This window comes from Prionailurus viverrinus, chromosome C1, assembly GCF_022837055.1.
Source record: "Prionailurus viverrinus isolate Anna chromosome C1, UM_Priviv_1.0, whole genome shotgun sequence".
Taxonomy (NCBI): domain Eukaryota; kingdom Metazoa; phylum Chordata; class Mammalia; order Carnivora; family Felidae; genus Prionailurus; species Prionailurus viverrinus.
In genome coordinates, this window is record NC_062568.1 from 65,716,265 (window position 1) to 65,738,844 (window position 22,580).

Here is a 22,580-nt window from a genome sequence, read left to right on the forward strand (position 1 = left end):
TATTTCATTCTCAAACCAGAATGCCATGTTTAAAATGAAGGCCAGGGGCGCTTGGGTGGCTCAGTCAGTTAAGTACCTGACTTTGGGTCAGGTCATAATCTCAAGGTTTGTGGGTTCAAGCCCCATGTCAGACTCTGTGCTGACAGCTCAGAGCCTGCAGCCTGCTTTGGATTTTGTGTCTTCCTCTCTCTCTGCCCCTCCCCCCCACTCATGCTCTCTCTCTCTCTCTCTCTCTCTCTCTCTCTCTCTCTCTCTCTCAAAAATAAATAAAAATGTTTAAAATTTAAAAAAATAAATAAACATTAAAAAATAAAACAAAATAAGATAAAATGAAAGCCAGATCTTTTTGAGGAAGGAGCCTGCAGTTGCCACACTAACTTAAATCTTCTTCCAAGTTTCCCTCAGGAAGACACGTGACATAAAGTTAAGTTGGAAAGTGACCTGTGAAAAGGGACATGCTCAGACCTCCGGGAGTTATTAAATACTAGCCCTAGGTTTATACTCATTTCTATAGGGTTAAAACACCATTATGGTCCAGTGGTATATTAATTTCCTATTGCTGCTGTAAGAAATGACTACAGGGGCACCTGGGTGGCTCAGTTGGTTAATCGTCAGACTCCTGATTTTGACTCAGGTCATGATCTCTCTGTGCTGACTGCTGGGAGTCCGCTTGGATTCTCTCTTTCCTTTTCTCCCTGCCCCGCACCCCCCAATAAACAAATAAACATTTAAAAAAAAAAGAAATCACTAGAAACCTGGTGATGTGAAACAACAGAAATATATCAGCTTATAGTTCTGGAGGTCAGAAGTCTGAAATAGGTCCTAATGGGCTAAAATCAAGGTGCCATCAGGGGGTGTATTCCTTCTAGGCTCTAGGGAAGAATTCTTCTCCTGCCTTTTTCAGCTTCTAGCCTGCATCTTTGACTGGTGAAGAGACATTACAGTAAGAAAGGCCAATGGGAAGCCCCTGGAACTGTCCCTCCCCCACAGCTATAGAGTAAAATCAAAAGTAATACCACATCCCTGGTGGTATTATCACAAGATAAGAACCCAAAAAATGCAAGAATGCTGGTTTTCTATCCTACACTCAATTTCCTCATTCATTCAGTCAGTGCAAAAGTAAGATGAATTGTGGAAAATGTTTATGAACCAACCTCAGCAGCCATTTCCAGTGTGGTAACTTTACTGGGTCAAACAATATCGTCCTAGTACCTGGGGGCTATTAACCTGAAGAATACTTTTTTCTTGATCTAATTAATAGGACCATCCAAAAGAGTTTGCCTTAACTTAGAAGGGTCAGCAGCATAGTTTCACCATCTTACTTCAGGGCTACGTCAACTCTCTTGCTCTCTGTCATAATATGGTCTCCCAGGACCTTGGTCGTATCCCATAGAACATCACACTGATCCATCACCTGGGTAACATTATGCCAATTGGACCTCAAGAACCATAAGTAGCGATTTCGTTATGTGCTTTAGTAAGACAAATATGGCCACAGAGTAGAGGGTAAATCCCATGAAAACCATGCGAAGTTTCAAGGAATTCAGTAGTCTAGAGTATGCCAGGATATCTCCTCTAAAGTGAAAGATAAGTCACTATACCTTGTATGCCCACCACGAAGAGGAACAGTGTTTGCCAGAACTCTTCAGATTTTGGAGAAATGATATACCACAACTGGCAGTGCTTCTCCAACCCATTTGCCAAGTGCCTCTAAGTCTGTCTATCTCGAATGGGGCCTGGAGCAAGAGAGGGCTTCCAAGTTGAGGCTGCCCTGATACTTGTATCTTAATGATCTAGCAGATGCAGTACTTTTAGACATGTCTGTGGCAGCCAGAGATACCATACAAGGCCTCTGGCAAACCCCAATAAGAGAATCACAGAGGGTATGCCTAAGGACTCATGTCCTTTTTGCCAATTTATTAGCTACCTATTGATGTATAATAAAATACCCCCAAAACTCTGGGGCCCATCTTAGATTTTGGCTACAACAGTCAACAATTATTCACTATACGAAAACCAACTCCTCTCTTTCTCCAGGGCCCTGGTAGAGACAGAAAGGATGATCCCGGAACCAAGACTACCAAGCATAGTAGTCTTCTAGGGCTGCTGTAATAAAATACCACAAACCAGCAGCTTACGCTTCTGGAGGCTGGGAGTCCCAAATCAAGGGATCGGCAAGGTTGGTTCCTTCTGAGGGCTGTGAAGGATGAACCTGTGCCAAGTTTCTCTCCTTGGCTTGTAGATGGTCATCTTCTCCTTGTGTCTTTTTATATCATCTTCTTTCTGCGCATATCTGTCTCTGTGTCTAATTTCCCCTCTTTTTAACCACTCAGATTAGAGCCCACCCTAATGACTTCTTTTTAACCTGACTACTTCTGTAAAGATCCTATTTTCAAAACACCTGTAGCTTCATGGGGAGTTCTTGATAGCAAGGTAACAGAGGAAAGGTCAGCTTTATGCCAAGTAAGCTGGCAGCAGTCCTAACTGGATGGCTGCTGCATCACAGCCCCTCTCAGGGAATACAGTAGGAAGAGAAATCTTCCTAAGGGGCAGAACTTTTATTACAGCTGTTTTTTTCATTTTTCATGGAAAGAGAAATGACCTGATATAAGATCAACACTGACTCATAGGTGGCAGCCAATGTGTTGGCCAGCTGGTATCTTAGGGACTTGGAAAAAACAAGCTTGAAAGACTGGTGATAAAGAAGTTGGGGTAGGGGAGATTTGGGAAAAGAATATCTTGAAGAGGGAAGGGTTTGAAGATATTTGTGTCTCATGGAATGCCCTCCAGAGAACAAGATTATCTGTCCCATGGATGTCAGCCAACCTCCCCCCAGCTTCCCCTTGCTGGATGTATGGTGCCATGATACCGGCATGGAGGCTAAGCATGGGCTCAGCTGTATTGCCTTCCCTCTCCAAGGCTAATGTGACTTGTGGCTTCCTTCCTCCATTGCTTTGTGCACAAACTGATAAGAGCAGAGGCCTACACTGAGCCCCCAGTATGGCACCATTCCCTGTAGTCCTTGTTGGTTGGCTCTTTTCATAGCTCCAGCTCACAGGCTCCAGTAACACTATTGACTCACCTTCTGAGCAGTTGGAAAAGGGAGGAGCAGATGGAATTGAAATATACTACTAAAGGCAGAGTTGAGAAGAATTGGTGGCCAAGTGAATGTAGTAGGAGAATGGCAGAGAAAACCTGAGATGAGTGAAGTTTTCAGTTTTTGTGAATGGTGAATGGGAACACTTTGAATGAAGACAGGGATGACCAGAGAAGGGTAGGGAGAGACTGATGGAGGAGATGAAGAGTTCAGTTTGAGCCTCTGGAAGTGGGTGAGGGTGAGCATATGTATGCATCGTGAGCAACCAGTGGTCAAGGTGGGGGGGGGGGGAGATCCTGAGTTTAGAAGCAAAGTCAGCACTTGAGATAAAGGATGAAAACTTGATTTTATTCATAACTATGTTAATGTCCCACAGGACTTTGCATGTTTGATCTTTTACCTCTAACTATGGACACGGAGACTTTGCTTTTCAGCTGCAGTGAACAAGCTGAAGAGGCCTTTAAGAAATGGTGGGGCGGGGACACTTCCCCTCAGAGGAAGTAAGCATAGGGAGACCCTAAAGGCAAATGTTTACCACAGCATTTTATACTGAAAGTGCCAAATGCACAGACCTCACCTGTCTTGTCCCACTTCTCTATCTCCAGCAACTAGAAGAGGGTCTGGCACCTTGTAGCCACCCAAATATTTAGGGAGTGGTCAGAATAAATGGGAGAATGTGGCAATGAGGGAAGGAAGGAAGGAAGGAACAAAGGAAGGAAGGAAGGAAGGAAGGAAGGAAGGAAGGGAGGAAGGGAGGGAGGGAGGGAGGGAGGAAGGAAGGAAGGAAGGGAGGAAGGAAGGGGGAAGGAAGGGAGGGGGAAGGAAGGGAGGGAGGGAGAAAGGAAGGAAGGAAAGGAGGGAGGAAGGAAGAAAAGGAGAAAGGAACCAACCTTCAGAGCATAATGGGGACGTGGGGAAGGGAAAAGCCAAAAAGACCTCCTTTTCCCTCACCCTCTGTAAGACTGAAAGATGAGAGGCCATGTGGAGTAATGGTTATGAACATGGACTCTGAATTCACGCTCCAAGACATCCTAGCTGAGCGGCTTGGACAAGTGACTTAACTTTTCTGTGCCTAGGCTTCCTCCCTGCAAAATAAACACAGTAAATGCTTACAGAAGCTCCTGGGGAAAAAAGTAAGTTCCACATTAAGTGTTATTGTTATTATTTTTGGCAACTTGATGAGAAGGTAAAACAAGCTGGAAATTCCCTGCGGAGGGTGAATTCAGATACTTAGCCTTTAAGCGCCATTCACAAATTGAATAATCCCATTCTCTCTCACTTTGCCTTCCAGAAGCTTTAAACACCCCCCTGCTTCCCAACATACTTTCACTAGCAAAAGACAGAGGCCTGGGTTTTAGCACAGCTGCCAGCAATGAGCCGTGAGTCCGCAGACCCCACGGGAGCCGAGCGCCCAGATCCCTTATTAGCCAAGGCCGACCGCCGTCTGTGCGTGGGGTGCGGCCCGCAGGCTCACTCCGGTTCCCGCTCTCGCCACCCCGCCCGCGCGTCCCGGGGCCCCAGCGCCCTGCGCGCCCCGGCTGCCGCCCCGCGCCCAGCACACGGGGGAGGCGCCTCTCGGGCGCCCCCCGGCCGGGATGCCAGTGCCCGGCGCCGGGCGCGCCTTCGCCCGCAGCCTGCCCGCGGCCTTTATACCGAGCCGGCCGGGTGCTCACTAATGTTTAACTCGGGGCCGAAACTTGGGAGCGCCCAGTGACTCCGCGCGCCGAGCAGCGGACCTGGAAGCGCGTCTCGGCGGCTTGCCTGACTTCTGCCTGCGCTCCTGCTCCGAACGCTCAGTTCCGGGCACACGCCGACCATGAAGGTGAGTGAGGAGCGCCTTTCCCTAACCCCAGGGGCGAGTTGTAGGTGCTTTTTCACCAGACTCTCCCCCAAGTGACCCCGAAGCTCGCGGAACGGAACCAGGGGCTCCTGTTCGGTGGAAGTTCCAGGGCCACCCTCGACAGGTGAAGGGACCTCCCCGAGTTCCCGCCAGGCGCTCGCCCCCCGGGGTTTCTGCTAGAAAGAGGTGCCAAGCCTTGGAGGACGCAGAGAGCCATCCATAAAACGCTCGCTCGAACCCTCACCTGGCTTCTCCCTCACTTGGTTTCTGACGTTCAGGAGGCGTAGAGAAGCAAACGCTAGTGTGCTTGGAGGCCAAAAGTTCAAGGGCGACCGCTCTTGGCAACCTCCGCGCTCCAAACCCTCCCAGCCCACTGTGCCCCCTTTCCAATGCACGCCCATCGGCAAACCCCGCTGCCTAGGGTGCAGGGCGGGCCCCGACCCTCTACCTCTACCGCGCTGGGGCCAGACGGCTCGCTCTAACCGGACACGATCTGACCCGCCTGCAGACACCGTGGAAGGTGCTCCTGGGACTGCTGGGGCTTGCTGCGCTCATCACCATCATCACCGTGCCCGTGGTTCTGCTGAACAAAGGCAGTAAGTTCGAAACATTTGAAAAAGATAAGACAACTGGAGACCAGGATCGGGTTCTACCTTACCACACCGAGAGCTAAGGATCTTGCTGGGGGCTTGGACCAGTGCACCAGGTTGTAGCTGAGGCTTCCCTGATCGTGGCTAGATGCCGTTCCCGGGGTCTCCAGCGTTCAGGCTGCAAAAGGTTGGCAGCGGCCACATTTTATGTATCATAAATACACACTTCCTGAAATTAAGGAGAAGCTTTAGGATTTCTTTTTATTAAATTCCAAGTTAAATGTTTAATATGATTTCAATGTAAAAAAAAATAGCCTCCCTAGTAGGGATCTTCAAAGGAGAAGATGTGGTGTTTGAAGGTCCCGAACAGTAGTAAGGCTGTCATAAAAGGAGGGGAAAAATGAGAGAAAGAAAACTCCCAAGATACAGTTTTGAGAAAAGACTGTATGGGGAACCCAGGTTCTTTTCCTTCCAGGGTGATGGAAAGTCATTAATTGGAGAGTTGAGATGCAGGGAAATAACTATTGACCACTTATAGCAGTATTTCAGAGTAAATCATAAAACTGGTGTACGTGGTAATATTCGGAAGGGGATGGGATCAGTGATGTGTGGTGGATTCTTTCATTGAAAGCCACCTTCATTTCTTTTAGCTTTCCTGACCCAGTGCAGCTCTAGTTCCTGATATAAAATGTTCATATAATGGAATACACATTATTGGGTGCAAACAAGTGAGAACAACTAGTTTGGGTCTCTTGTGGCCTGACTTTCCTTCTAAGTAAATATTTACTTTCATTTCAGTAAGACACATTCTAGTCAGCCAACTGAAGCATTCTCTCTGGATGCTCTATCTAACCAGGAAATGTGCAGGCAGTGCTCACGTACTGAGGGGTCTTCTCCAGATTTCAAGGTGACAGCTCAGAATTAGTTTGTGAAGCTATCAAGGACTTTGTTTGCCTGGCAATTCCAGGACTGGGGCAGAGGTCCCAAAGGTTAAGTAACTGAGTGTGCTGACCTATTGATAATGACTTTTAGTTAAGAAAGCAATGGTTACCGTCGTTTTAAACAATTAAATGGCAGACATCAGTTCACTTATATTTGACTCTTGTTTTTTTGAAATGATACTTTGTATGTTTAAACAACCACACACACAAAGCCTGGCTGTAAGAAAAGAATGGATCATCCATACGATCAATAAATATTCACGTGGCTTACATTATGTCCCAGGCACAGTGCTACTTGCTGCAAATACAAGGCTTGAAATTTTTAAAGATCTCTGACCTCAAGAACTTTATAACTAGTGGGAAACAAATATGCAAAAAGTCATGCATTTAAAAAAAAAAAAAAAAGGATAGCTCATTTGTCTCCAGAACATCACTGAAGCACACCACAGCATCACTGGAAGAATGGGTATAAAGCTGTAACTATCAGAACTTTCCTTAAGGAAACTTGGAAGGAACACCAAACTTTGATGAAGCCACTTGAAATGGGCAGTGAGATGGTCTAGGAGACTGGGTCAGCCAAGTGCCTTCTAGGGGTTGGTCAGGTTAACTACAGGGATTTTGCTTTGCCGGGGGAGCATGCAGACTAGAGAGGGGCTGTCTTGCCATTTCCTGAAAACCACACCTCGTCTCTTCCCCCCCCCCCCCATGAAATTTGGACAAATATTTCAAGAACATTCTTTTGGTGGGGACTTCTCCAGAGATTCCTGTGTCTCCATCTAAGTACTATGATTTGATAAGATAATTTAGAGAGGCTTGAGCAGAACAGACTTGCCTGTGGATTAGAAGGAGTACTTCTGGGAAGGTCTTCTCATAAGAAGTTTCTTCTGTGGGAATGCTTGAATGGTTACTATCAGTTTCTGGGGATAAGGTTTTCCAGAAAACATAAATGCCTTATGAGTCAATACAGAGACACAAGGGCACATCCTCTAACTGGATTATAAAAGGGCTCCTAGCAGAAGAGGAGAGTGGGAAGCAGCGAAAGAAGTTTGATTTTTAACCATAGATGATGAAGAACTCCAGGAGAATTGTGAGCATGCCTGGACTGTTGGGCAGGGCAGTGGGTACAGGGGTTGAGCAGGGCAAGGCTAGAGGGGAAGTAGGGAAGTGTCCTAGAAGACTGATGGTGCACAGCAGAATTTGGAGACTATAGGGCTACTCAGAAATGTGAGCAATTAGACTTTGGTAATTGATTAAACATACAAGGAAGAGGAGGGTGGCTAAGGATGTTGCTCTTGGGCAACTGGGTGGATATGTGGTATCATGGGGTGCTTTGTTTATGCTTACACACTCAAGTTCTCTTCTCATATTTCTTAGTTGGAATGTGTGTATATTTGAGGAGGAAAGGGAAATCCTCTTGTTTCAACTCTTGCTTTAAAGGGGCAGAGATGAAAACTAAGGAATGTGGCATTATCATTAAGTTCACGATATCATTCCTGGGCTGTGCCACAATGAAGAGCAGCATTCTTACAAAGAATCCAGAGTCATCACCCAAGAAATGTTCTCCATATTGTCAATCTAAGTTTAAAGTTAAAAAAAAAAAAGTACTAGGAAGGAAAAGGGGATAGGAAGTGGGAGAGAGCAAAGATAAATGGAAATAAAAGGAAGGGAGGGAGGAAGGAAGGAAGGAAAGGAGAGGGAAGGGGAGGGAGGAAGATTTTGATAGATCATGCAGAAAGCTAAGAAATAAACAACCAAAAGAAAGGAGGAAGAAATGAGCAAACCCAAGTTCATCCTCTGAGAGGTTGGTTTAAGAGAAGGTTAAGTGTTTCCATATGAAACACTGACTTTAGCGGAACTAAACACACCCAGAGGAGAGAGAGAGTGAAAGAGAGGCATAAGCGTAATACTTCTGTATTTTTTTTTTTTAGAATAAAAACTCCCTGAGGTCAGGAATTATGCATGTCATCAAGCAAAATTAAAAGCTCACCTCCTTCTGTATGTATAATAAAGGATTGTATTTTGTTTTAAACCCTTCATATATCCTATTATAGAAGGATATTACATTTAAACGTTCAGTTTCCCAGAGAATCCTCAGTAAAATATATAAATATAATGAAAGTATAGAAATCCTCATGGCTTAGTGGTAATAAAATCTCTGACTCAATATTGGTGAGCCCTTTATTTCCCCTTTCACATTGTATTATAGGCTGGGCTTTTGAAAGATTTATCAAATAGTTTTATTATTGTATTTGTTATTTGTCAAATAGTTTTATTGTTGAGTTTTATTATGGGATAGAAACGTACCTGTTCTTCTCTTGTTCTTTTCACTGCTTTAGCAGTAAATTTCCTCAGTATCTTCTTTCAGTGCATGGGAAATTTGACTGCTCACCCATCCATCAGTAGTAAAAGGAAACCCAGATGTGAAGGAGACAGGAATACTCAAAGAAAAGATAATATCTATGAAGTTTGCCTGAGGAAGTCCAGTATCTATTCCAGGTTTAAAAGCACATAAATGAGGCTGAATGAAAGCTTTGTATATTTCAGGGGACAGTTTCTAAACAGTGAGCTCTGTAAAAGCTCGGGTTGACTCCAGCTAGCTCAGTTAACTATTGTCAACCTTTGTCAAGTGCTCAGGAGGTCAGTGGGTTGGTCTTTTTCAGGCCAGCTATTGTGGCTCCCTAGCCACAGTATGTGCCTTAAATTTCTCTTATACATCTTGCCTCTCATCCCAAAGTGGATCAGAGAGAAAAAGGCAAGACTGTTTGCCCAGTTGATGGCTAGAGAAAAACAACATAAAATGACTGATTAGAGCTGAATCAGTGTACTTAAAGTGCTGATGCCCATGGGAAATGTGGCCATAAATACACGTAGGACCACCTTGCTTATGGAAGAGAAAGTATGCAAACATGTAATAATAGCTAACGTGTTCACTCTGTGCCAGGTATTGGGCAGAGGGCTCTCAATATGCTTTTCCTTTGATCCTTAGGACAACCCTTTGAGAGACTATTATCATCTCCATTTTTACAGAAATGTAAATTTTACTTTGAGAGAGTCCTTTAGTTACTTATTACTGCATAATGAATTACCTTGAAACTTAAAACCACAAACACTTGTTATCTCACAACTTCTGTGGGTCAGGAATTTGGCAGTGGTTTAGGTGGGAGGTTCTAGCTAAAGATCTCTTACGAGATTTTGATCAAGATGTCATCTGAAAGCTTGACTGAGGCTGGTGGTTCCACTTCTAAGCTCTCTCATGTGGCTCTTGGCTAAGACATCTCAGTTCCCCACCATGTGGGCCTTTCCATGGCATGTTAGGGTAGCTGGCTGCCCGTAGAATGAAGGATCCAAGAGAGCAGCCAAATAGGAAGCCACAGAGCCTTTTATGACCTTGCTTCAGAAGTGATATGCCAGCACTTCTGCTGTATTATATTGCTCGCACAAACCAGCCCTGATACAGTGTGAGAGGGCATTACACAAGGGCATGAATACTAGCAGCAGAGATCATTGGGGACCATCTTAGAAGCTGGCTACCAAAGAAGTTAAGAAACTTGCTCAGAGTTCCACAGAGTTGAAATTCACACTCAGGCAACACGACTCCAGAGCTGATGCTCTTAAACTTCAAATCATTCTTCTGGATTTGATCAAGTATAAAATTAATGTGGCCATATTAGCATAAAGTTACAATTTCCCACGTATATGCCTATATTATAATTTCATGGCTGCTAATCCCTGATGCCAAGTGTTCTGAGGAAACACACCTGCCTCTGGTACCTCCATTCCTATATAAAGCCGTGGACAATGACGTCCAGCTTGGGCTGATATCCTACCCTGTGGACTGGTCTTATTAAGTATCTTTACTAGTAGTAGGTCCAGATTTGTTCTTTGCATTCAATTACACTTACTTTGTTTCTAATGCATGTTATGTTATTTGATTTGATCTTCCCAGAACAATCCATTAAGGTATTATTATCTTGACTTGTTACACTGAAGTTTAGGGCTTTGTGAATAAGTACTAGAATTTGGAAATCCAAACCTTTTGACTTTTAGCCTTCCCTGAGTCTGCTGATTTCCATCTGTAGCTGTTTTAAAGAAATGCTTTGGTGGGAATTTTTGTAAGTGAATGATTAATCATTGCTTTATGGTTTGATACCAATTCCCTTTCATTGTTGTAAATCAATTATCTTGTAAATATTTTTACCTTTAGTCTTCATAGCTCCAGCGTGACCTCTAAAAGAGGGTGTGTCTCTTAATTTCAGAGTAAACTAAAACCACAAAATCAGAACTTCTGAGTTAGCTGTGTTCTTTTTTGCCATGTACAATATTTGCAGCTTCATATTTCACTTCAAAATTACAGCTTTCTATGAAGTTTTCTGAACTCAATTATAAAGCATTTGGTTTGGTTACCTGTATACATTAAGTGTACATTTCTTCATTATTTGGTTCACTGGGGAAGCAAGTAGACCCGTGATCTTGGGTCACATATTTCAGCATCTAAGGGCCAAGAAGCAGAGGTAATTCCAAGCAGAGCCAAAGCCAGCAGGGACTTTGTTCCTGGCCCCCTGAGAACTAGGGTGGCTCAGGGTGTATAATGAAGGAAGAGGAAGCAGGAGGGGTATTAAGTGGGGACGACCTCATTCCCCTTGCCTGACTTCACACTGGGTACCTCCAGAACTGGCTGGGTGGCCCCTGTGGCCTTAACATGGTCTCTGTGGGGCTGAGAACCTCTTCTTATTTTCCTCAGTTGTTGTAAAGCTCCATCTACTCAAGCTTAAGGTCACAAATTTCATGGATGGCTCTTATTCTCTGCTGTTTTCCTTTATTCTTTTATTTTCAGGCAGGAAACTTATAAGATTTAAAACCTCCTGAGGCCTAAGGTCCTGTGATGGCCAGATGCAGGATTTGTTAACTCACCAACACGTATCGAATACTTATGCATGTCAGGTGTTATTGTGGGTATAGGGCATCTGGCCCTAAACAGTAGAGATGAGGAGCCTGCTCCCATGGACCTGTATTTTTTTTTCAACATTTATTCATTTTTGAGAGTGAGAGAGACAGAGCACGAGTAGGGGGAGGGGCTGAAAGAGAGGGAGACACAGAATCCAAAGCAAGCTCCAGGCTCTGAGCTGTCAGCACAGAGCCCAACGCGGGGCTCGAACTCACAGACTGGGAGATCATGACCTGAGCTGAAGTCAGAAGCTTAACCGACTGAGCCACCCAGGCGCCCCCCATGGACCTTTAATATCTACAGGCAAGTAGTCGGCAAGCACATGAGTAATTTCAGATCATAACGGTGCTAGGACAAAAATTAAGTGTGCTAGAGAAGGTGGAGGGACACAGAAAAGGGGTTTCTTTTTATTCTAAGCATGAATGTGGATGATCTTAATTCCATTTTAAAAATATGTCTCTCACTCTGAGTAGATAATGGAGGTGAGTGGGGGGAATTTGTGAGAGATGATGGCAGATTGGACAGGGTGGTAGTATTGGAGATTTAAAAAAGAAAGCAGAATATACTTTGGAGGTAAAACAATGTATGGTGAAGAGCAAAGTGAAGAGTGAGGGAAGGAGCAAAGATAAGGATGACTCCTTGAATGGCTGTCTTCATAGTTAAAGTGGGGAACTTTTTCTTGCTCTCGTGGCTCTATCTTTCCCACAAGAACTAATCTACAATGGTTCCTCTGAACTAATGCCTTTGTCCTACCGTGTCGCTTCAGGGATCAGGAGGCAGGACTCAGAAATGCCTTCTACACTGTGCACGTAGCACATACTTGTCAACAGATGGTAATTCTCCAATTCAGCAAATATTTATGGAGCATCTTCTAGATGCCAGGAACTTTCTTATCCACTGGAGATATAAAAATGATAGATATGGCCCTTGTCCTAAAACAATTCACCATATAAAAGGAAGCATAAACATTAACTATGGTAAAAAGGGCTAAGTGCCCTTCTAGTAAATGATCCAAGTGCTATAGATGCACGAAAGGGCAATGATAAATGCCGCCCAGGGAAGTCTGTACAGAAACCAACCAGGCATGAAGGATTAATCATTAATGGACTTAAAGACAATCCTTCCAATACTGGAGCCACTAGACTGGCTTCCAGGCATACAGTTCACCTACAAGTTTAGTCCTCAATGGTTTATGGCCCTTGATTCTGTATCAAACAGAATGTTTCTGGCGGCAAGTAACAGAGTACCCAGCCAAAATTTGTTTAAAGTATGGAGTGTTACTATTGTACTGTTATTAGCATCTTACATAACTGGAAGTGTAGAAATAATGCCACTCTAGAGTCTGTTAATGCAGTGGTTTAACAGCATCCTCAAAGGCCTGGCGTCTTCCTGTCTTTTCAGCTGCACCCTTCTCAGACTGTTGGCTTGTGTTCTCAAGTGTGTCCTTTTGGGGTCAAGCACATCATTGCTCACATAGCTGTTTTGCAAGGGAGAAGATGATGCTGTTTTTCATTCATAGTCTGTTCTATCAGGGAGGAAAAGCTTTTCCAGAAGTCCCTCAGCCCAAGGCAGACTTTCTCTCACATCTCATCGGCCAGATTTGAGTCACTTGTCCATTCTAAACTAATCACTAGTGGGGGGTGGGGTATGAATTTGTGTTCTGGAGTTTCTTTGGAACTGGAGTAATCAAGACTCATCTTTCTGGGATGAGGAGGAAACTTCTTCCTTAACACATGGCAGGGGAAGGGTAATTACCTAAATTGAATTGGGAATTCCAAAAGAAAGAAATAGCCAGGCACAGGGTGTCTGTGTAGGCATATCATAGATTTTATCATTCCTTTATTTTTGTTACATTGAAAGATTTAATTTGCTAACAAAAGAAAGTAGATGTCAACTACTTTGGCCAGCTCTGAACTCCAAAGAGTCTGATCATATAACTCTCCTTCCCCTCTTCTCATCTTCTTTCCTAACTGCCTGAGTTTATGGCAGAGCAGGGTATTATTATCCTGAATGTATTTTGACCCTAGTACTTGCTTTTATCATGGTCTCCAAAGTGACTAAGGATGGGGAGGAATTGTATTTGAAATATTTAAGATACGAATCTGAGACAGCAGAGCGGGTCAGAAACATCTGAGGAGAATTACTCTCATTTTTTTCGTTAAAAAGCCCACACAAATTGTCATATTTTATTCAATTCACAAGGTGAAAAGGTAGCAGAAAGAGTCAACAGAAATTTTAAAAAGTAATGTTTAAAAAAAATTTTTTAACGTTTGTTTATTTTTGAGACAGAGACAGAGCATGAACGGGGGAGGGTCAGAGAGAGGGAAACACAGAATCTGAAACAGGCTCCAGGCTCTGAGCTGTTAGCACAGAGCCCGACGCGGGGCTCGAACTCACGGACCGTGAGATCATGACCTGAGCTGAAGTCGGCCGCTTAACCGACTGAGCCACCCAGGTGCCCCAAAAAGTAATGTTTTAAATTACACAGTAAACATTAGACCTGCAAAAGTTGACCCAGGAAGGTAGGATTTGAAATAACTAATGGCCATAAAAACAAAATACAATAAGTAAATAAAAGCAAACAAGATAGCCTCATAGTGTCTGGATTTTATGACTCAAATCTTTGTTGTTAAATCTCCAGAGGGGGCAATTAATCTACATGGTAATGATTTGATGAAAATGAAAATGGTTTGTACTGAAAAGCACATCTAGACCCCAACATCAGTGGCTTCTTGTAAAGCCTGGAAATCCCCATGCTCCCCACCTGCTCCCTTGCCTACCTTCCTAGTGGACTCTGTAATGTGTCTCCTCTCTCCCAGGCCCTAACATCCCCTCAGCTGATAACCTGGCTTCTTATTTTAATGAGTAAACAGGGCCATCAGAAGAGACTGCCCTCCATTCCCACCAGCCCCTCTGAGCATTCACCCACACTTGTCCCTCCCAGGGTGCTGGGTGAACTTTCCTGGCACCTGCCTGAGGCCAGATCCTCCTTTGGGCACTGATTCTGCCCTTTTTTCTTTGCCTAGAAATAGGGCTTCAGTTCTTTCTTCTGCCCTCTGCATCCTCATTTTCTCCTCTCCATCTAATTGTGTTATAACCTCTCACATGAGAAAAGAAGTGAAGGGAAGGCAAGGGAAGGGAAAAATCTTTTCTGGATCCCACATCCCTGCCAATCACCAGCTCTTCCCCCCACTCCCCCGCCACCGGCCCTTTCCCTTTCCCTGCTCTCTTACCACAAAACTCCTCAAACAGCTTTGTGTTATCTCTGTCTACAGTTCCTCTCCCCACGCTGTCTTAAACCCACTGCAACAAGGCTTACCCTTACTCCACCACTAACACAGCTCAGTTCTCCTCAAGGTCTCTAACCTGTGTGCTGCTAACAGCAGAGCCCTGTTCTCTATGTGTCTCACTGTCCTATCAGTTAATCATCCTTTCCACCTCCCCCTGGGTTTCCACTCTTCTCCTGGTGTGTTCCTTCTACTTCACCACATGTCCCCTCCATTCTCCTTAGAAGTTTCTCTTCCTGTCTGACTTCTAACCTTTGACCAACCAGGGCTCCATCCTGGAACTCCCTTCCTTCCTTCCTCCCTTCCTCCCTCCCTCCCTCCCTCCCTCCCTCCCTTCCTTCCTCCCTCCCTCCCTCCCTCTCTCCCTCCCTCCCTCCCTCCCACTAGGTGATTTCATACACTCTCATGGCCTTAAACACCATCTGTAACCTGACATGCCCCAATTGCCAGACCAGATGTCTTTTGGGACCTCTGTGTACATATGTATGAGCAGGCATCTCCATTTGGATGTTATTGGCATCTGAAAGCAACATTTCTCTGAACTCCCCCTAAACCTGTTCCTCCCTTAGTGGACCTCTTCTCGGCAGATAGCAATTCCGTTTCTCCAGTTGCTGAGGCCAAAATCCATGCAGTTTCCACTCCACAGACCCACTTATATTCAACCTCCAATTGGTTAGCAAATCCTGTCACTTCTATCATGTTCTTTCAGAATCTGACCGTACCTCACCACCTCCACTGCCACTACCCTGGTCCACAATGCCATCACCTTTCACCTGAATTTTTACCAAAAAATCTTCCTATTTCTTTTTCTTTAACTTTTCTACAGTGCATTTTCATCACAACAGATAAGGTGACTGCGGTAGGCAGAACTCTAAAATGACTCCTTAAATTTCCTCCCTTCTCCCATGCACTAGCCTCTGAGATACATTACGATGGATTTAATTCTGGCGATTAGGTTGTTCTGTGGCACGGTCCACTTCAAGAGAGGGAGATTACCTAGGTGGGCCTGACCTGATCATATGAGCCCTTAAAAAAAAAAAAAAAAGCAGAGTTTTTCTGGCTGTTCACAGAAGGGGTAGTCGGAGGTTTGAGGCACAAAAAGGATTTTTCACACCATTGCTGATTTGGAGGGCCCACGTGACAAGGGATGTGAGAGGACTCTACGAGGTGAGAGCAATCCTTGGCTGAGAGCCAGCAAGGAAACAGTGACATCACTCCTACACCCATGCAAAACTGAATTCTGCCAACAACCTGCATGATCTTGGAAGCAGCTTCCTCCCCTCTCTCCCCGAAAGCCTCCAGATGAGGGCTCAGCCTGGCTAACCCCTGGATCTCTGCTTTGCTAGACCGTGGGCAGGGAATCCAGCCATGCCAGGCTGGAATTTGACCCACAGAACCTTGAGCTAATACACGGGTGTTGTATTAAGCCACTATGTTTGTGTCATTTGTTATCCACCAATAGAAAACTGATACAGTGACCATTTTTAAACAGAGGCCTGATCACATTCTCCTCTGTTGAGACCAGTTGGATGAGTCTCCGTCTTTCAGAGTAAACACTGGAAATCTGGATGGCCAGAGAGCCTATGTGATCTGAGCCTCACTGCCTCTGTGGGTTCCTCCCCTGTTCCCTCCTCATCATTTAAGTACCTGTCCTCAGAGGTTCTGTATTTGCAGATATTTTTGCCAGGATTCTTCTTCCCCAGGACTGTCTGTTGCTTATCCCCTCACTTCGTTTAGGTCTCTGCTAAAATGCCACTTTATCCCTGGGGCCTACCCTCACCAAATTACTGAATACGGTCCTCTCTCCAAACCTGACCCTCCATTTCCCCTTCCCTGCTTTATTTTCAATGTGGCACCTATCACCACCTCACATATGGCATATGGCATTATGTACTTACTATTTGTTCCTATGTCCCCCCATTTGAATGTAAGCTTCCTGGGAGTAAGAGTTTTTCATGTTTTGTTCACTCTTATGTCTCTAGTGCCCATGACATCAAGGAACAGCATGTTTGTATTAGTTTCTGAGGGCTGCCGTAACAAATCAGCACAAGGTGCATGACTTAAAACAACAGAAACTTATCATCTTATGGTTATGAAGTCTAGATGTCTGAAATCAAGGTGTCAGTAGGGCCATGCTCACTCTGAAGGCTCATGGGAAGAAGTCTCCTTTGTCTTTCTCCTGCTTCCGGTGGTTATTGGCAGCCATTGGTGTTCCCTGGCTTGTAGCTAGATCACTCTGATTTCTGCTTGCATCTTCACATGGCCTTCTTCCATCCGTCTCCACATGGTCCTCTCTGTCTTCCAGGTCAGCAATAATATGTCTTCACATGGCCTTCTTATAAGGACACCAGTCATTAGATTTAGGGCCTGCCCTCATCTAGTACGACCTCGTTTCAACTAACTGCATCTGCAAAGACCCTATTTCCAAATAGTTACATTCTGAGGTTCCAGGTGGACATGATTTTAGGGGGAACATGTTTCAGCTCAGTACAGCCTGGCAAATATTTGGCGAATTGAAGGAATCATCTTGAAGCTCATGCAAAAAACATATTTTTTGATTAACATTTTAATGTTGCTCTAATTCTGATTAAAATACTTACATTCATAAATATGGAGTCAAGCCATCCATTTGTAGAGTACAGTGCTAGCAGCTGTTTGATGAAGATAAAATAATCCTTCCAGCTTACTTATAGTCTAGTTAAGACAAGACTGTTCAGATTACATATTTAAATAATGGTGTAAAATTACTTGATTAGCTGGAAAAACATCGGGTGCAGAAAATAAGCACCAAGGAAGACGAGGAGGGAGAAATGAGTGCCATGTAAGTAGTAAGGGACAGATCCAGAGGCATGAGAAGGGACAGTGAGAAAATGAAGGCCACCCGTGTGGATTGTTTACTTGAGACGTTTGCTAATAAATACAGGGAGAGAAATAAAGAGATAGCTGCAAGGTCAGGTAAATATTTTTTATCATGGCTACATCCTGTGCATGCTTAAGGACAGGGCAGAAGTAACCACTGAAAAGACCGTGGAGATGCTGAGGGAGAAGAGGTGAAAACAAAGTCCCTTGGGATAAAGAAGGCAAGGACTGGAGACACAGGGCCGGCTGGCTTCTTCCTCCAAGTGCTGAGGAAAGGGTCGGTGGAGGGGTGGTAGGAGGGGCATAGCACAGAAGTGGGAAGCATCGTGGGGAAGAGGCCCCTTAGAGTAGCTTTTGCTATAAAGGAAGAATTGTTGGATCTTTTCATTGGATAAATCCATATTCTTTTGAAAATGGGTACCGCAGGACCTGATTTATTTAGGGTTGTGTTATGTTCTAAATCTAGGGAACATGAAAAGAAAGGAAGAAAAGAAACTTGCTAAGTTCCTAGTTTTCCGATTCCTTTTTATGAGTTCAGGGAAAAGATAATGAGTTTCTGGATGCACCAGGCAAGAATGAATGACGGTGGTATGACCTCCTTTCCAGGAAGTCACAAAGTTTCCACTTTTAGTAACAGTCCGTAGAGAAAATTCTGGGGTTTTCAGAAAGAATTGGCACCCCTTTGACTTTGGAGCACTAGGACAAATTGTGTTCTAATGCAACCTACCAACTCCTCAAGCCCAAATGATATTACCAACCTATCTATCTGGATTCAATGCAAACGTTGAATTTGAACACTTCCATAAAGTCTAATGTATCCATCTATACCAATTCACAAAAACTGCCAGCATAGAATCTACCATATGCAACCACCCTCCGAAATATTTAAGGTGTTTAGAAGGGTGGTAATAACCATAGGCTTCAGAGCCATATTGCCTGGTTCAAGTGTAGCTTCGGCACTTAGTAGCCATGGGACTTGAATCCACTTACTATCTATGCCTGTCTTCACCTCAGTTTCCTTACCTGTAAAACTGCGATGAGAATAAGTTATTAAATGTACAATGCCTAGAATAGCCCAGCACACTGGAGGAACTCTGTAAACATTTGTAGTTATTATTCTTTATGTATTTTTAACTCGTATGTTCTTTTAACAGTCTCAGAGGCAGGTGCTATAATACTAACACTTGTCTCACAGAATGCTGGGAAGGGGGATGTTTGTGGCAGTTTCGTTTTCTGGTGATCATTTTTCCTTATATCCTGGCAGACAAACACTTATCACAGAGTGGCCTTGTTGATTATACCCATAAATCTTTCTGGAAAATTCTTCAGCAATTCAGTATTAGAGCTTTCAGCTTCACCAAATGCTGATGTTCTCCAACACCTTCTGTTGATATCTGACTGCAACTACTTTTGAGTATTTCTCAAGAGAAACCAGCTCTTTGCTAAAATAGCTGCATGTTTCATGGGCCTGTGAGCCATTTATCCATATAATTTATACATTTCCACCTTTCAGTTGTTTCTTGTCACCTGGAATTACACTGGTTTAATGTCAGTCAACATCGTGGGCGTAAAAGCCTTTATTTATAAATATGAATTTGGGCTATTATTGTGCCAGTGTTTATTCCCAGAAGGGTCCTAACAAGAGAAGAGGAAGTGACTATGAAAATGAATGAATGAATGAATGAATGAATCACTTTTCATTTCAAAAAGGAATAAAGCAGCCCTGATGCCCTGTTTAGTGCAGGTTTCCTGTGTGGGCTTCCTGGGGTGAAGGCAGAGTGAGTCAACCCAGTGCAGACTGGGTTTAGATCAGGAAGTCCTCTGGCCTTGCACTTATTTGCCAGTGGCTATAAATACCTTCATCTTGACCCGAATTTTGAGGCATGAATATTCTGCTTACTATCACTTTTCTGCATATATATTGGAGTCTTATGCTGATATTGTTTCAAGGCAATTAGAGTTTCAATTCAATATCTGTCTTTCAAAACTGATCTTGGGAGCAGTTTTGTTTCTGTTTTTTTTGTTGCTTACAGTTTTGAGGAATGTATACACAGTGTGGTCAAAGGAAAGCTAAGTCTGGCCACCTGTTTTTATAAATAAAGTTTTATTGGAGCACAGCCACATCCATTTGTTTACGTGTTGTCTGTGGCTGCTTTCAGGCTACAGGCAGACTCAAGTAGTTGCAACAAAGAGGCCTGACCCACAAAGCCTGAAATATTTACCATCTGGCCCCTTAAGAAGTTGCCAACCCCAGGCCTAGATATTGGATTCTTAGAGACTATCAAGACCTTATTTTAAAGGTAAAATGTGTTAGTCCTTATATTGTAAAAATCCAATGGCATGAAAAACACAGAAATTGCACTCAGTGTTTCAGCAGTGAGATTTAATATGAAAATTGGTTGCACAGATTAAAGAGCAAAAGAGAAATTCTGAAGTAACCCAGAGACAGTAGCTACAAGAATGTGCCATCTTTAGGGGTTGGAAACAAAGAGGAAGAAGAAGGACACGGAAGAAGGCTCTAATGGGTGTAAGACACCCAGCTACTTCTGGCACCGTGGGGAGCCACAATGAGGCAGGACTGGGCATTCCAAAGGTGCTAGAGGCTGGACCAGGCGCTACTTCTGGGTGCATACCGACAGGATCAACAAGAAAAAGGAAGTCCTTCCTCTTCTCCTACTGACCAACCTACTAACTAGACCCATCTGGCCAAGTGCACTGCACTTTGTGCTCCCACTGTCACTTGGAGTTCACTGTGCTGGTATTTGAAACCGTGTTACTATGTTTGTATTGTCCGTTTGTACTGTGTTTGTGTTCATTCAACAAATACTTAGGGACAGTCTATTATATGCCAGGCACTATTCTAGGCTTGTGGTGATGTGATAGTAAACAAAACCAAACACAACAAAATCAGTGCCCCTATGGAGTTAACATTCAGTCAAATAAGGCAGAGAGTAAACAAGATAAGTAAAACATATGATATGGTAGATGGTGTCATTGTGAAGGAAAATAAATAAGCAAGAAGGCCCATAGAGAATGCCATGAAGGGGGTGGGAGGTCAGGTCTTAAATAAAGACCTGTGGGGGGTGAGGAAGGAAGTCTTGGGGATATTTGAGGGTAGGAACATTCCAGGCAGAGTGTACCGCAAATTCAAAGTCCTTGAGGCAGTAGTGGACTGAATCTGTCTAGGGAACAGCCAGGAGGCCAGTGCAGATAGAGATAAATGATATGGGAGGTGGCGGGGTGGGGGGAGGAGGTGAGGCTGGAGTCATGACAGACAGCCTCCTACTAAGTTGTTCCCTTTATCCCAAACTGTTGCTATTCTGGGAAATATGAATTGTGACATTTGGTTGGCCTTTCAGAGCGGACTTTTGAAACTATGGTGATTATATACCTAACAAAACTTTGGTCATCTGACACTCTGATCTTACAGTAAATGCATGGAGGGTATACTCCCAGGTTCTACAGGCTCCAGCTCAGTGGCCATGCATTTATCAGATATCACTTGGTGTACCTGGGATGTTTCTCTTATGAAGTGAATCTGGCAATTATGACGATAGTCTAATGCTTCTTGTGTTTAGTAATCAGAGAAACATCACACTTCAAAAATTCTCCAAGTCACCAAGTTGAGTGTTTTTCCTCCCTGCTATAAAGTGCTGACTCCCACTATGGATGCTAAGGATGGCACAAGACATGTTAAAGAGAGAAAGTGATGTTCACTAGCACTACGCAAATAATTAGATTGTGCTATCCTAGATGTTTTCTCAATGTGTCGCTCTTAGGCTGTCTTACTAGGATCATTTGGGATATGAACATAATGAAACTTATTACTGTAACTATTATTTTATTGCAGATAAAGTGCTAATCTCTGCACTACTGCAAGGTACTTGAGAGGAAAGACTCCTCTATTTGTGTTTGTGTCCTTGTTGCCTAGCACATGCTTGAAACAAAACAACACAATAGTGTAGCATACTCTAAGAGACTCTTAAATAGAGAGAACAAACTGAGGGTTGATGAGGGGGGAATGCGTGATGGGCATTGAGGAGGGCACTTGTTGGGATGAGCACTGGTGTTATATGTAAGCGATGAATCACGGGAATCTACCCCCAAAATCAAGAGCACACTGTACACACTGTATGTTAGCTAACTTGACAATAAATTTTATATATAATTTATATAAACACACACACACACACACACACACACAATAGTGTAGCACATCTGGAGGGATCCCTAAATTCTAAATCCTCACCTAAGCATTTTGCATACACTATCTCATTTAATCACGGCACCTCCCCATGAGCTATATAATGGTATATTCTTGTTTCCTAATAGATTAAAAAGTTGAGGTCTTGAAAGATTCAGTAATTTTCCCAACACCTCAGTGCAAGAATTGGACCTAGGCTGGCATCCAAGCTCTCTGATTTCAAAGCCACCAGGGATCCAACACTTTATTGGTATTTGTTGGATTTATTCAGATGGGTGGTAGCCTGCATATGCTACTGGATAATACAGGGTCTGAAGGGCCTTCCAGTCAATTTCTTCTTTTGCTTCTTGATTTTGCTTCCTCTGTCCCTATGTCAGGGCTGCTATTTTGCTGTGGCAAATTCTAAAGTAACACTCATTTTATTTCTTTAGCATCAATACAAAATGTTAACTGATTACCATATGGAACACAAGAACTCCATAACCAGATATCTTTTTCCTGTGTTTTAACAACTTAATGAGTTTATGATCCGTGAAGAGCACATTTCTTTTTAGTTGCGTTGCATTAGCCACTTATTTACCAAAACAGTTTGTCTTTGTGAAGTAGAAATATTCACATCACAGTCTAATACAGACAGTTTATTATTCATAAATATAAAATATTCAAAATATTCTGTAATCATAAGGTAATGATTGGTCAAAGCAAGTCTATTCCATGGAACTAAACTACTTCCTCACATGGATCTTACCATTTTGGAAATACTTTCATTCTGAAATGATTTTGATCCTACTGCAAGACTTCATTAAGATACCACACA

General features: G+C 43.6%; 1 protein-coding gene across 1 annotated transcript in view; it reads left to right on the plus strand.

The window, feature by feature from the left end:
- Positions 1-4,621: 4,621 nt before the first annotated feature.
- The window catches only part of DPP4 (dipeptidyl peptidase 4), a 79,164-nt gene continuing 61,205 nt past the window's right edge, over positions 4,622-22,580 (plus strand). The window contains exons 1-2 of the mRNA XM_047873595.1: positions 4,622-4,919; positions 5,446-5,533. Coding sequence (XP_047729551.1) covers positions 4,914-4,919; positions 5,446-5,533 — 94 coding nt within the window. The 5' untranslated portion in view covers positions 4,622-4,913. The remainder of the gene's footprint in view (positions 4,920-5,445; positions 5,534-22,580) is intronic.